The following is an 11,759-nucleotide window of genomic DNA, read 5'->3' as shown; positions in this document are numbered from 1 at the left end:
GCTAGACGGAATTGCTGAGTGAGGGTGAAGAATCAAGAGGGGAACCAACAGTCAGGATTCCTTGTCGCAGTTCGTTGTTTTTCGGTGAAGGCGAGGTATATCTACACCCATATCAACCTTTGCTGTTGGACCGCCCAAGCTTGGTGAAGTGCTCCGCTGCCCTGTTAGAAGTATTCTGCCTTTACTTAAGTAATCAAGTTCCGCCTTGGAGGAAAAGGATATGGGAGCGAACTAAGATGTGGCCCTGCCAATTGTTGAGCTTATAATTTTCTTGCTAAAGGGGAAGTTCAATAATCAGAAAAGGAATGGGAAAGTTGTGTCGGCTTCAATGAGTGTGGACGAAGAATTGACAAGACACATAGTGAGCCATCGAAGCCAAGCGAACTCAAGTCAGGAGACGTACTGTAGGCAAGGCAAGTGCAACTGATTTGAGTGTGGATCATGGATTATGAGTTGCATCACTTGAATTCATACCAAAAAGGGAGGAAGTGAGGAGCGAAGTCAACTAAATCGAGACTAGCTTCGACAATAAGCCCGCCCCCTCTTGCCAGGAAGTTTGTGATCGCATTTCTTTTGCTCTTTTCTGTTCAACTGAAAACGACCAAAGAAACCAACACTCATTGGAGGAGGAGCGCTGGACGTTCTCTTGTATTCAATCGAGTCAACATCTTTGAGAGTGTCGATGACTATAATCATGACAAGAATCAGTTATTCTCTCGATTCGTGTCTCATAAGGCAAAGACAAGGCTAGATCCTCAACGACAAAAGCTTCCTCTGAAAGTTGTCTGGAAGATTGTCCGAAGAGCTTCGTTCAAACGGACAAATGACAGTGGAGAGGTCCGTGCTCGCCACAACAACAACGTCCATGAATCAAAAGCTCGACGTCTTTCTTGCTTGGCAATAAGCAATTGAGTCTGAACATAACATATTTGGTGTTTGCAGCCATCGGTTCTTAAGGACCTCCATGGCTCACCTTGACTCTGGCGGCCGGTAAGCTCGTTTCGCGGTGATCTATCAGATTACACAAAGGAGAAGCTACCTCCCTCCTCGACGTGGAGCTCCATGTACAATTAACAATCTATAACAAGATGAGCTTCTTGCGGCAGACCTCCAGGTTAAATTGTCTACGAGCATCTCATCCGCCGCCAATCGCCCGATATCGCGTAAGAATTGCCCCAAAAGCAGAGCAACATTGAACTGACACTAAACAGCTCAACCCACTCGTCAAGAGTCCCGCACTCCAACACTTACGAAGACCCTTCAACACGAGCATTCCCCGGCATCGTTACTTCCAACCAGGTGATCGAGAAGTCCCACGGAGAAAGGACCGGCAAACCCGCCAAGAGCACGATGAAGAGGGCGATTGGAACCCTGAACCTCCTTCAAAATCTAAACAATTCTTCAACACACCTAATATCATCGTTGGAGGCCTGGTGGGAGCATGTATAGGCTTGTACGGATATGCCGCACTGGTCAGCAGTGCCGTTAGAACTCAAGCTTCGTCCGAAGCAACAGCAAAAATGCAGTGGTTGCATGACCATTTCGTCCACTCGTTGAAGAATATGAAGGAGGGCCGATACTACACGCTTGTCACATCGGCGTTCATGCACCAAAGTGTTATGCACCTTGCAATGAACATGATCGGGCTTTGGGGGTTTGGACGATTAATTGTCTCGAGTTTCGGTGCTCCAGCGTTCTTGGTGCTATACTTTGGGTCGGTGATTGCTGGAGGCTTGACCCAGAACTATGTGTGGGAGAAGAGAGGTGAATGGAATGCGGGGGGTTTGGGGGCGTCCGGGGGAGTGTTGGGCGTATTCGCTGCTACCGCGTGTGTTGTGCCTCGGGGTCAAATGGGTTTCTTGTTTATACCAATGCCAATGTGGCTGGGGGCTGCTTTGATGGTTGGGCTCAGTGTTGGTGGTCTACAAGGGCACTGGCTGCCAACTTTTGGTCACGCAGATCATCTGGGTGGGATGGCTTTTGGGGCTTTATGGTGGTTGATTGCACTGAGAAGAGGTAGGTATTATTGGGGGAGATAGGTCATCAGCCTGGATGGCTTGGGACTTTATGGTGGCTGGTTGCATTAAAAAGGGTCATATTTTCATTAGAGGAGATATATCATCAGTCTGGAAGGGGCTTCTCTGAGAGTTTGAAACTCAGCATCAAGATTGGACTTAAAAACTTAGCAGAGTGAGTTGATTCACAGTCATGAGGCTGAGAAGCTTTGTGACTTTAGATCTTTTCCGTTTGTAGATTACAGTAGCAACACACCTCAGGTGAAAGACTCTGCCATTCGAGTCTTTCCCCCAATCTCGCAGTGAACAAAAACGGCTTCATTGAATTCTCAACCAAGTCAAGTTGAATCGTTTCAGATATTCCAACTACGAATGTCTCCTCGATTCATGGTATACCCCAAAGTCTTTTTCCTTCGAGTGTCTATCTAGTTCTGGTTGATTTAAATCGTCTCATTACTATGTCCAACTTTATTAAGGGCAATAAAGATGAGTACTACTTCATCGCCCACAGCAAGCCCAACACCAAAATGCTGCCTCGCTTATTTTTACCGAATTAGCACGCGAGCTCGAGGAGGGGATGGAACCCCCCAAAAAAAATGGCTGAAAATAATTGAAAGAGGGGCTTGGACAAAGAAACGCTTTTACGAAACTGTGGACCATATGCCAAAATTAATTCAATAGCTCAAGCTTTCCAACTTTTGAACTAGATCCCAACTTTTGAGAAGAATTGCCAAAAAAAAATATTATGAGTGAGTCGTGGGGAATTGAGCCCGGCGCGGGGGTCGAACCCGCAGCCTTGAGATAGTTCTAATAATTAGAATGAATATATAAGAGTCTCACGCTCTACCGATTGAGCTAGCCAGGCTGTCATGGATAGAAAACTCTTATTTTGTTATATAACGGTACTAAACTTGGGGGGGGGGAGGACATCAAATTTTCTCGCCTCGCTTGACTCATCTCTCTTCTCAGACTTGCCACACTCCACTTGGTCTGCAAAATTTTGCTTTCAAGGTCTACTTCCCACGAAAGCCTCTTAGCATGACTGATTCGGTTCTTGATTCTTCCTTCATTGCATGTTTTGATATGTACGAGATGTATATATATATCTATAGATATTGGTAAAACGCCATGCAATTGTTGCGCTCTGCTTCCCAGATCGATCTGTATCAAGGTCCCCGATACCCTCCTTTCCTCTTCCCAAAACGCCATGCATATGCAACGCTCCGGACCCAGAAATATGCTTGTATAACATGCCGCTCTAAACAACAGAATAAATATATCATTAAACCTTTCCCGATATTTACATGGCTGCGTAAAACATTCCAGCGCCGACAGCAGCGAAGGCGCCGAAGTGGACTGGTGCGGCCGTTCTTTGTGCTGCTGCTTTCGAGGTCGAAGTTCCCAACCCACTAGCAACATTGTTTGATCCTGTACCTGCTGATGCAGCTACGGGATTTGCGACGGCGGTTGCATCAGGCACGGCTGATGAGCCGGTGGTGATCTCCACGACGTTTGTTGCTGTGGCGTTGAACTTGGTTTGTGCAATGGAGATCTCGTTGTTGGCAAGATCGTAGACAAGGTACGCACTTCGGATGAAGGTGTCTCCCAACACTGCGGTACTTGAGCCTGCTGGTGCAATACCGAAGAGACAGACCTTGGTGCCGTCGGCCTCGACGAGTGGTCTGCCATTGGCTGTGGTTGCTGGAATAACGAGCTCGTTCATGGGGATAGAAATGGTAGGAGACGAGAATGTGAAGTCAAGGGTAGTGGTGTTCGAGGCCAGGGAGCATGGCACGAAAGCTGCACCATCTTGCGCGGAATATTGTGCGGAGACTTGCTCGTAGATTGCTTCTGTCATTGCGTCTGGGAGGTAGGTGAGGGAGCTGCCCGAGTCTAGGAGAACAGCTTGTGCTTGATTCTTTGCGATGACCGTGCTGCCCAGGGTGACCTCGGTAAGAGTGATCAAAAACTCCGCAAAGAAGCCCGACTCTTTCTGGATGGGAAGCGTTGTCAGCGTGCCCGTGTACTTCTCAGTATCAACTCCACCAAACAGAATGCTGCCGATGCTCGCATCGAGATCGTTGAGCCACAAACTGAAGGCGTTCGACTGGATGACCCCGTCGGCAACCAATTGAGCTGGGAGATTGTTGTACGCTGCCTTCCCCGCTCTCCCAACTTGAACCTCGTTGATTTGATATCCGATTCCCAAAATCCCGTCACTTGAGGAACTCGTATACCCAATCCCAAACTGCAACTTATCCAACTTCGTTCCCCCAATAGTAAATGTGTCCGAGACATAGTCTCCAGACGCTCCTGATCCATCCACATAGGAAATGTTGAAGTCGCTGGCGATGTATGAGTATGTCGAGGATGAGTTGGCTGTGTACGTGCCCGCCGATGCACAAGGGCTGCCTTTTGATTTACATAACGCCGAGGTTGGTGTGTTCACCCAAAGATCACTACTCCCAGTGTCCAGATGTAACCGTAAACTTTGCGCCGGAGTCCCTAATGTGCCATTGGCAAAATATAATGTTTCCTGCCAGTTATCAGCACTCAACTGTCAGTCTGACCTTCGGCACATACCTCATTCTGTAACGATGCTTGAACTGTTGTACTGGCTCTCCTCCGTAACCGATCTCTCAATATTGGATTTGGAACAAACTTTCTTTCAACAGGAAATCCTACTACCCTTGGTGCCGCATCCGTTCTTCTTTGTAAGTAGAGAGCGTCTGAGAGTGTTGATAATAGACTGGCCGCAAGGGCAAACGTTGATGAACCTTTCATGATAATATGAGTATCCTCCAAAGCAACCCTTCAAGTGTAACTGCAATCCCTTTCGTTAACAGGAGGCCCTTGATTTTATTTCCAGTTAAGGACCCAGATGACGCGGACAGCAGTCAGCTAGAGGGATCTAGCTCGGGTTCTAGTAGCTGATCGTCCTGACAAGCCGGCGACTAGAAAGCCGCCAAAATACAATGCGAAAGAGGACTCCGTGGCACACGTCTTTCAAGACGCAATGAATGACGCAGGTTGATCAAAGACCGGAAGGGACGGAGTGAGTAGATGTGTCAACGAATAGTGCACCAGTTCCGGATTAGTTCGAGAGGAAATAGCCAAATCGGATTGCGTTGACACCAATTAATATCGACCTCGTAAGGCTGCAGACGCAATATGGAAGTGGCGTTGGTGGGGAGTGAGGGATGGAAACGAGAAGGTTGATGAGGAAGGACGGAGGTTCGAGGCGGGGCAGGGTGTTGAAGAACAACGAAAAGGAAACTAATTGCAGATGTCAAGAAGATCTAAGATCTTGGAGATGAAATGGAACAAAGTGACTGAAGCCCAAGCTTTCGAGATGTACTAGATGTGGTACATGCTACGCGGGAGAAAGGCATTTGTATGTCTTGGCTCGAAATGGGCACTGGGTCCGCAAAGTGACGCGGCCTCGACAAATCACCGGTAGTCGCTGCCCCGCCGCCCACCCACCACCGCTCGCGCTTGCACTGGCGAAGGCGTGCGCCTCAACAGCGGTGGGCTGTGTTACGCATGCCATTCTGGTGTGCGCTTTGTTCCAGGAGCTTGGGGCGGTGCTATTTCCAGAGCATTGGAATCTTTGAAGCCAGCACCCGTTGGTGGTGATCAGACCTGAGAAACGTTGGAGCATGAGGTCACGGCCTGTGCTAACAGGCTGAGGCGAGCTTTCGAAACGCGGATCCAGTCCATCCCCGCCTGAGTCTCTGATACAGGACGACAACGTCCACTGCGAGGGTGAAACGGTCTTTCTCCCGCGAAGCTCCTCCAAGACACTCGCCATTGGACAGCGTGAAGTTTCACAACGCGGATTGACGCCCAGGATTTGGCTCGGACTTGGTGGGGGCACGGACGGCGACGAGCCCAGAAATAAACTCTCACACACGTAAGCCCTGGCGGAGGCCAAATCTGACCTTGCTGTAAGAGTGCGTCAGCTGCAGTTCCTTTTTGAATGACATTCCCTCGCGAAGCTGCGAGCGCCGGAAAGCGATGAGGCCGTCGACCTCGGCGCAGCAGTGGACGGACGGCGGTGTGAGGTTGAAGACGAAGCATGATGCCTTCTGGCCAGCCAAGTGAGCGAGGTTAGATCTTTACGTGCCTATGCGGCTAGCCCGTTCCGGAAACCTTGCCTATTCAACCTCCCCTCGACGTTCGAACTGTGTCAGAGCTTTGTGTCGGCCGGCCTATGCAACTTCGCAGAAAGATGCGAGTGATCAAACATGGCAGTATTTCTTGAAGGGCCTTGCTCCCAAGTCCTGCTAAAATAGATGATTTAGATTATTTGCACCCGGTAGCGGCCCAAGTAGTCCTTGAGCATTTCCTCACAATCCTAGAAGCCTTTCGGTGCAGTCCGATATCGCGAACAAATCACCACTCGGTGCTGCTTTATATCTGCTTTGAATTCTAATTCGTGGTGGCTTGGAAGCTGGGTGTAAAGTAGCCAGAGCAGCGCAGTGCGGATGAATGAAGGAGAAGGCTCTTTGACTAGGGGATTCGTCTGATGTCGAGTTTTCAGCATGGCTGGACTTCAGCCCTGAGATGCTGGAACGAGAGTTCGTCTCCAGACTCCAGCCCTCCAGCGGAGAATTCCAATGTTCCTTGCCGTTGGAACCCTTGAAATATGATGTGCATTTCCAAGAAACTGGAGCTTTCCCATCCTGTGCTTTCCAAAGTGCAATGGCGTGTGGTTACACAAAGCCCTCCATTACTGAATGGCCTCTTTCGATTTCAGAAGACTTCGTAAGAGTTGAGTTTAGGTTGCACTTCCCAAAGCTCTTAGCATCTTATTAGATGAAGTTGTGTATATCTTGCAACCCTTTCTGTCTCTCAGTAACACGGTTGGCCATTCTTACTTTGGAGGCATGGTCAGTACAGCCGCACGTATTCCAGGTACTCTCTGAGAATTTTGTTGGGTGTCTTTTCCAAACACTTATCTTTCATAGTTATTCTACCTATCAGCGCAGTTTAGCAAGATCTCGTTTTTCTAGCAACACGGGTGGGATCATAATGATTGATACAGAGGCAGGACGCATTAAGAGCATTAATTAGCTGTGAATTTATATCTTATAGGCATAAGATTTAGTGACTTAAAGCCATTAAGTACGGGGATCAAGTTGGAACAAGCATCAGCATCACGTGATGTGTTTCACGTGATCACACATCCATCTTCAACTCCTCGAATCTGTTACGGATGTAGAAGCTGGTTCTCCCATAAAAAGGCTGAGCGAAAGGCTGAGACATTCATCCTTCTTTTGATCAAGGTTCTGGTAGGATCTAGGCACTTTCAAGTCTACGCCCAATCATCACTCTCGGAAAACGGGTGCCTAAAGCCACAAATGTAGAAGTGTCACGTTGCTGTGAGCATGAGCGATGCACCTCGCTGAAAGTGCCTGACTCTCCCAAAGGTAGTAAGACGGTCGAATGACAGTGAAGAGCGAGAACAAGTGGCCCGCTACCAAGGCACCGATTTTTGGTACCTTTCTGACTTCAACCTTGACCTGAATCTTCCTTCCTTTCAACTCCATCTTGAACACTCTCATACCATAATCTTGTTTTTGCCATTGAAACTTTCCATCGCTGTGTTTCTTTCATTCATCGAAATAATCAAATAATCAACCCCGGGCCGAAAGCTCACCGAAACTTCCGGGATGGATTATATTTATCAAGGAAGATGGTATATCCTCTCCCAACCACTCTCTTTCTCCTCGGACTAATTTCTGTTATTGTTGGTAGTCCCGTATACGCGGTTCGGACCCCTTCCTACTCTAAAAATCAAACCCACAACCCCTGACAAACCAAACAGTCTTTTTTTGGAGCAATGGGGTGTAGTATGGCGATGGTCCTCTCCAGCCTAGGAGCAGCATACGGCATCGCAAAGTCAGGGATTGGAATTTCCGCAGTCTCTGTAATGAGACCAGACATGATGGTCAGGAGTAAGGAACTTCCATTCTCAAGACCCCCAGGCCATCTTTTAACCACATCTCAAATCAGATCTGATGCCACCAATTCTCTCCGGTATCCTCTCCATATACGGCCTCGTGGTGGCTGTGATCATCTCTTCGACGCTTAAAGAGAAGTCTGCGTTACATACAAACTTCATGCAGCTAGGTGCTGGGTTGACAGTGGGGCTGAGTTGTTTGAGTGCTGGGTTCACTATCGGGATTATAGGGGATGCTGGGGTAAGGGCTGCGGGACAGCAGCCTAGAGCGTTTGTGAGCATGATGATGATGCTTATCTTTGCTGAAGTTCTGGGGATCTATGGATTGATTGTGTCGCTGTTGCTCTTGACTGGGTCGGCGAAGTCAGGAGAGATTACCGTGTGCGCGTACTAGTAGTCTAGCCACTTCCAAAAAGTTGACGAGCTCAGGAGAGCTTGGAGAGGAAGGTTCATCTTTGATTTGAAGAGTCGTCGGAGCCGTTCTTGGGTATATACAACTTCAGGCGGGTTGACTGGTCGTAGTTCTTCGGGAAGTTATAGACCGAGGATGTGCGAATGTAAGAGTAAGGTTCTGGATATATCCTCACCTTTTGCCGAAAATGAGAAAAGCCATGTGCTGAAACCTAAAGGAGTAACAGGTCCCAAGTACATGCAAAAACATTATTCGGCAGTTTTCACCCAAGCGCTGATTTATTTCTTGTCCTTCCCGTTTACTATTTTGCTTTCTATGTGGTCTATCCTTGTGTGTTTATGGATGTTTGCAGAGCTCCGAACGAAACATAAATTTTCGGCCCCTATACTTCAAGCAGGTGAAACAAAGCTTGAGAGATCTCTTTCAAATTCTTTGAATGTGCAATAAATCAACCCTATAGTCTGCCACTGACGTTTTACACATGGACTCAGGTGGGAAGTCATGCTTTGGGGCCACTGTGCTTGAAAATCTACATCACAGGGCGAAATGAGTAGCAGGTGGCTATAATAACAGAGTATTAGCTCTCGCCTCCATATATAGATACGCCATGTGGATTTTGACTATTGGTCTATTAATGGAGAGCCTTTCAAGGTCGTTCTTTCCATGTTGGGGTTCTCGCTGCTCCGAAAATCGAGCTGTGGCGTTCAAATCCATCTCAGCTTCGAGGCTCTTGCCTCGCGGAACCTTTGCTTTGAAATGACCACACCATCTGATATAATCTTCTTAACTGCTCAACTCTGTGACCTAACGACAGGACCAAGGATTCAAGGCTTGCGCTCGGTGCGAGTAAAACATGTCATCCAGCACACCAACCGAGAGCACCGTAGCCGCAGAGCTGGCTCGGTACCCGACTGCGAACACAGCTGAAAGAGAGTCTCCAGTCACAAAAGATGGATATTACGCCACTGTTTCTCCTTTTCCCGGCTTATGTGGATTCTGTCAGAGCATTATTGGCCATATTGGTCATGAGGTGCATGACGCTGGCAGGAGCATATAGACTTGCGCCATCATGGATCAATTTCTGCCCTCAGAAGCTCAAATAATAATGGCTGTGGCTCTGTGCTCAGTTTCTCAAAGAAATTCTGCCCGAGCTTGATCGGCCCATGGAACAAGATTAAGTGGATCGGCTCAACAGTAAGAACCAGGAGGTATCAGTTTGGAATGGACCCTGGAATCCAAGCGGAACTCAGAAATATTGGAATATCAGAATCTCCGTTGACAGGGAAATTTGCTGCATTATGATGGTTCCTGCCTCAACTCGACGTATGAATACCTTCCTACTGTCTTCGTCTGAGTGTAGCTTCCATAGCTTACCTGGTCATAGCACTGCAATCTCCACAATATACAAGTGCTCCAGGAAGTACCAGAAACGCCTTGCCATTGTGTAAAGCTTGGTTGGATCAATGCTGGCGAACCACGAAGACTGCTGCTCCGCGCAACATCCCGCAACCCCCACTCGACTTCTTTTCCTGAAAAAAGGCGAAGCCAAACTATGCCTCTCCGGGGATTTGGAGTCCGGGTTCGATACGCAACTTTAAGTCATTGTTGGGGTTCACACAAATTTTTGACCTTGGGAAGAGCAGATCCTGATGATTGGAAGAGGGAGTCATCCTTAATGACCAGTGTGTATGTCGGCTCTTTCATCAATCTTGCGACATCCGGGGCCATTTATGGGCGTGCAGGCTGCTTTTTCAATCTAAGTACCGATTGGAGATGTCGGATTAAGTGAGGTCGGGGAATCTGGCGAGACTTACGACGCTGTTCAGTGCCATTACGGTAACTCTTTGGCAACTGCCCCTTTAGCATCTCGAGGATGAGCTATGCAGGAATCATTTTTGCCACGTCGAACTTTAATCTTTACAAGACAGGAAGTCTTCCGGGAATGTGACGAAATGGTCGTTAGTGAAACCTTCCCGACCAAGATCCCCGACCACATGGAGTTTGATCTCGCTTTGTCTAAGCGCCCAACGAGCACCGAGACTTGAGAAAGGATCGTCCAGGAATATTCTAAATGCAAATTAACTATATCTCGCGACAAGCTGGTAGCAATTTCGGGTCTCGCTAGACTTGTGGCAGCTGAGACTGGCGACGAATACCTTGCTGGCATGTGGAGAGAGAATTTAGAATCGCAATTATGTTCGGAGCCTTTTGGGCAGGCTAAGACTCCCGAGGGTACCTATACTGCGCCTTCTGTAAGTACAATTCAGATCTTTCGAATCGGCTGCCCGTTCAGAGACGTTTCTATTCCAGGTCGATGAGCTGAGTGTATTTTGGAACAATATACTACTAGTGGTCATGGGCCTCGACTAGTCGGGCCATACTTCCCGCTTCCCCTCCTGATTCCGACGACACTTTGTTTGCTAAGGTGGAGACCGTGAGCATACAAACTTCTCAAGACCCGTTTGGAGAGGTCTCTGCTGGGAGCCTCCTCAGATGCGAGTATTTATTCCCTGTGTCCTTGCTACCCAGATAACTTCCCTAACCATTCTCAAGTCTGAGGTCTGTGGACTGGGAGACGAACCCAGAGTTTACCAGGATGTCAGTACCAGACTAGATAAACTCTATGAAGAATCAGAGATTAATATTCTCCTAGCGCCAATCACGCACCAGAAGTTATGGGTAGAGGCCTTGTCCTTGAGCCCACGGGCCACGGCAACAGAGGACAATATAAGAGGATTGCACGCGTCTTATTCTTTACCGGGAAAAAGCTCGAATTCGGGGAAGCGGTTAAGTCTCCCAAGCTTGCAACACAAGATCATGACCGCGTGGAAGTCTCCGTGGACAAGGACGGGCAGGGATCTTTCCTCATCTAGATCATCTGATGGAACCCGTGGCTGGGTGGCTTCAACTACGAACCGGCCGCAAACACCTAGCTGGGCGTGTCACACGTCTCTGCCAACCCACTCGTGGAAGAACTCAGGCTTCCCAAGAGACGAGTAACTCTATGACAACAAGACCTGCCCTGAGGATCCGATTGAGAGCTTTGACGCGGTGAAAAGATGCAAGGAGGCAAAACGCCAACGCAGAGCGAGGAATTTTCGCTTGATTTGGATTTCGAAGTATTGACATGAACCACTTGATTCAGGGGTTTGAGAGACGAGACTCTGTGAACACAGAGAGAGTGGATCGCTGGACCTCAAAAGAAGCAGACATCCAGCATTGTGATCGAACGAAATTACCTGGAAGCACCGACTGTGGAATCTATTTCCAGCCATGTAGACATGGAAAGAGCAAAGAAACCATAATTTATTGCCCGGCCGCTAAATGCTAAATGAAGGGTATGTTACATGACCGATTTATTTTATAA

General features: G+C 48.2%; 5 protein-coding genes and 1 non-coding gene across 6 annotated transcripts; 4 read left to right on the top strand and 2 right to left on the bottom strand.

Annotated features, from left to right (window-relative positions):
* The first annotated feature begins 871 nt into the window (after nucleotides 1-871).
* On the top strand, nucleotides 872-2,329 carry K444DRAFT_554596 (rhomboid-domain-containing protein). Its single transcript, XM_024876663.1, has 2 exons — nucleotides 872-1,163; nucleotides 1,212-2,329. Exons 1-2 carry the CDS (start codon nucleotides 1,089-1,091, stop codon nucleotides 2,037-2,039), a joined length of 903 nt encoding a protein of 300 aa, XP_024741991.1. The 5' UTR covers nucleotides 872-1,088; the 3' UTR covers nucleotides 2,040-2,329.
* Nucleotides 2,330-2,782: 453 nt separating this feature from the next.
* Nucleotides 2,783-2,880, bottom strand: K444DRAFT_t8. The gene has a single exon. It is a non-coding gene; the product is annotated as a tRNA-Lys (tRNA).
* A 303-nt stretch (nucleotides 2,881-3,183) lies between these two features.
* K444DRAFT_212950 (aspartic proteinase precursor) lies at nucleotides 3,184-5,225 on the bottom strand. Its single transcript, XM_024871101.1, has 3 exons — nucleotides 4,793-5,225; nucleotides 4,599-4,744; nucleotides 3,184-4,551 (listed from the first exon to the last, which is right to left on the bottom strand). Exons 1-3 carry the CDS (start codon nucleotides 4,797-4,799, stop codon nucleotides 3,316-3,318), a joined length of 1,389 nt encoding a protein of 462 aa, XP_024741990.1. The 5' UTR covers nucleotides 4,800-5,225; the 3' UTR covers nucleotides 3,184-3,315.
* Nucleotides 5,226-6,904: 1,679 nt separating this feature from the next.
* Nucleotides 6,905-8,374, top strand: K444DRAFT_640753 (vacuolar ATP synthase 16 kDa proteolipid subunit; the record flags this gene model as incomplete). The annotated part of the gene is made up of 3 exons (XM_024884528.1): nucleotides 6,905-6,907; nucleotides 7,846-7,975; nucleotides 8,034-8,374. The coding sequence occupies 3 exons, from the start codon at nucleotides 6,905-6,907 to the stop codon at nucleotides 8,372-8,374; spliced, it is 474 nt and encodes a 157-aa protein (XP_024741989.1).
* A 20-nt stretch (nucleotides 8,375-8,394) lies between these two features.
* K444DRAFT_212944 (uncharacterized protein) lies at nucleotides 8,395-8,922 on the top strand. Its single transcript, XM_024871100.1, has one exon. The coding sequence runs from the start codon at nucleotides 8,528-8,530 to the stop codon at nucleotides 8,837-8,839; it is 312 nt and encodes a 103-aa protein (XP_024741988.1). The 5' UTR covers nucleotides 8,395-8,527; the 3' UTR covers nucleotides 8,840-8,922.
* Nucleotides 8,923-10,344: 1,422 nt separating this feature from the next.
* K444DRAFT_625687 (uncharacterized protein) lies at nucleotides 10,345-11,265 on the top strand (the record flags this gene model as incomplete). Its single annotated transcript, XM_024882558.1, has 5 exons — nucleotides 10,345-10,350; nucleotides 10,492-10,644; nucleotides 10,743-10,891; nucleotides 10,946-10,990; nucleotides 11,046-11,265. 5 exons carry the CDS (start codon nucleotides 10,345-10,347, stop codon nucleotides 11,263-11,265), a joined length of 573 nt encoding a protein of 190 aa, XP_024741987.1.
* Nucleotides 11,266-11,759: the final 494 nt, after the last annotated feature.

This window comes from Hyaloscypha bicolor (assembly GCF_002865645.1).
Source record: "Hyaloscypha bicolor E unplaced genomic scaffold K444scaffold_17, whole genome shotgun sequence".
In the NCBI taxonomy this organism is placed as follows: domain Eukaryota; kingdom Fungi; phylum Ascomycota; class Leotiomycetes; order Helotiales; family Hyaloscyphaceae; genus Hyaloscypha; species Hyaloscypha bicolor.
The sequence above is the reverse complement of the archived record's forward strand: the minus strand, read 5'-3'. Positions and strand labels throughout refer to the sequence as shown.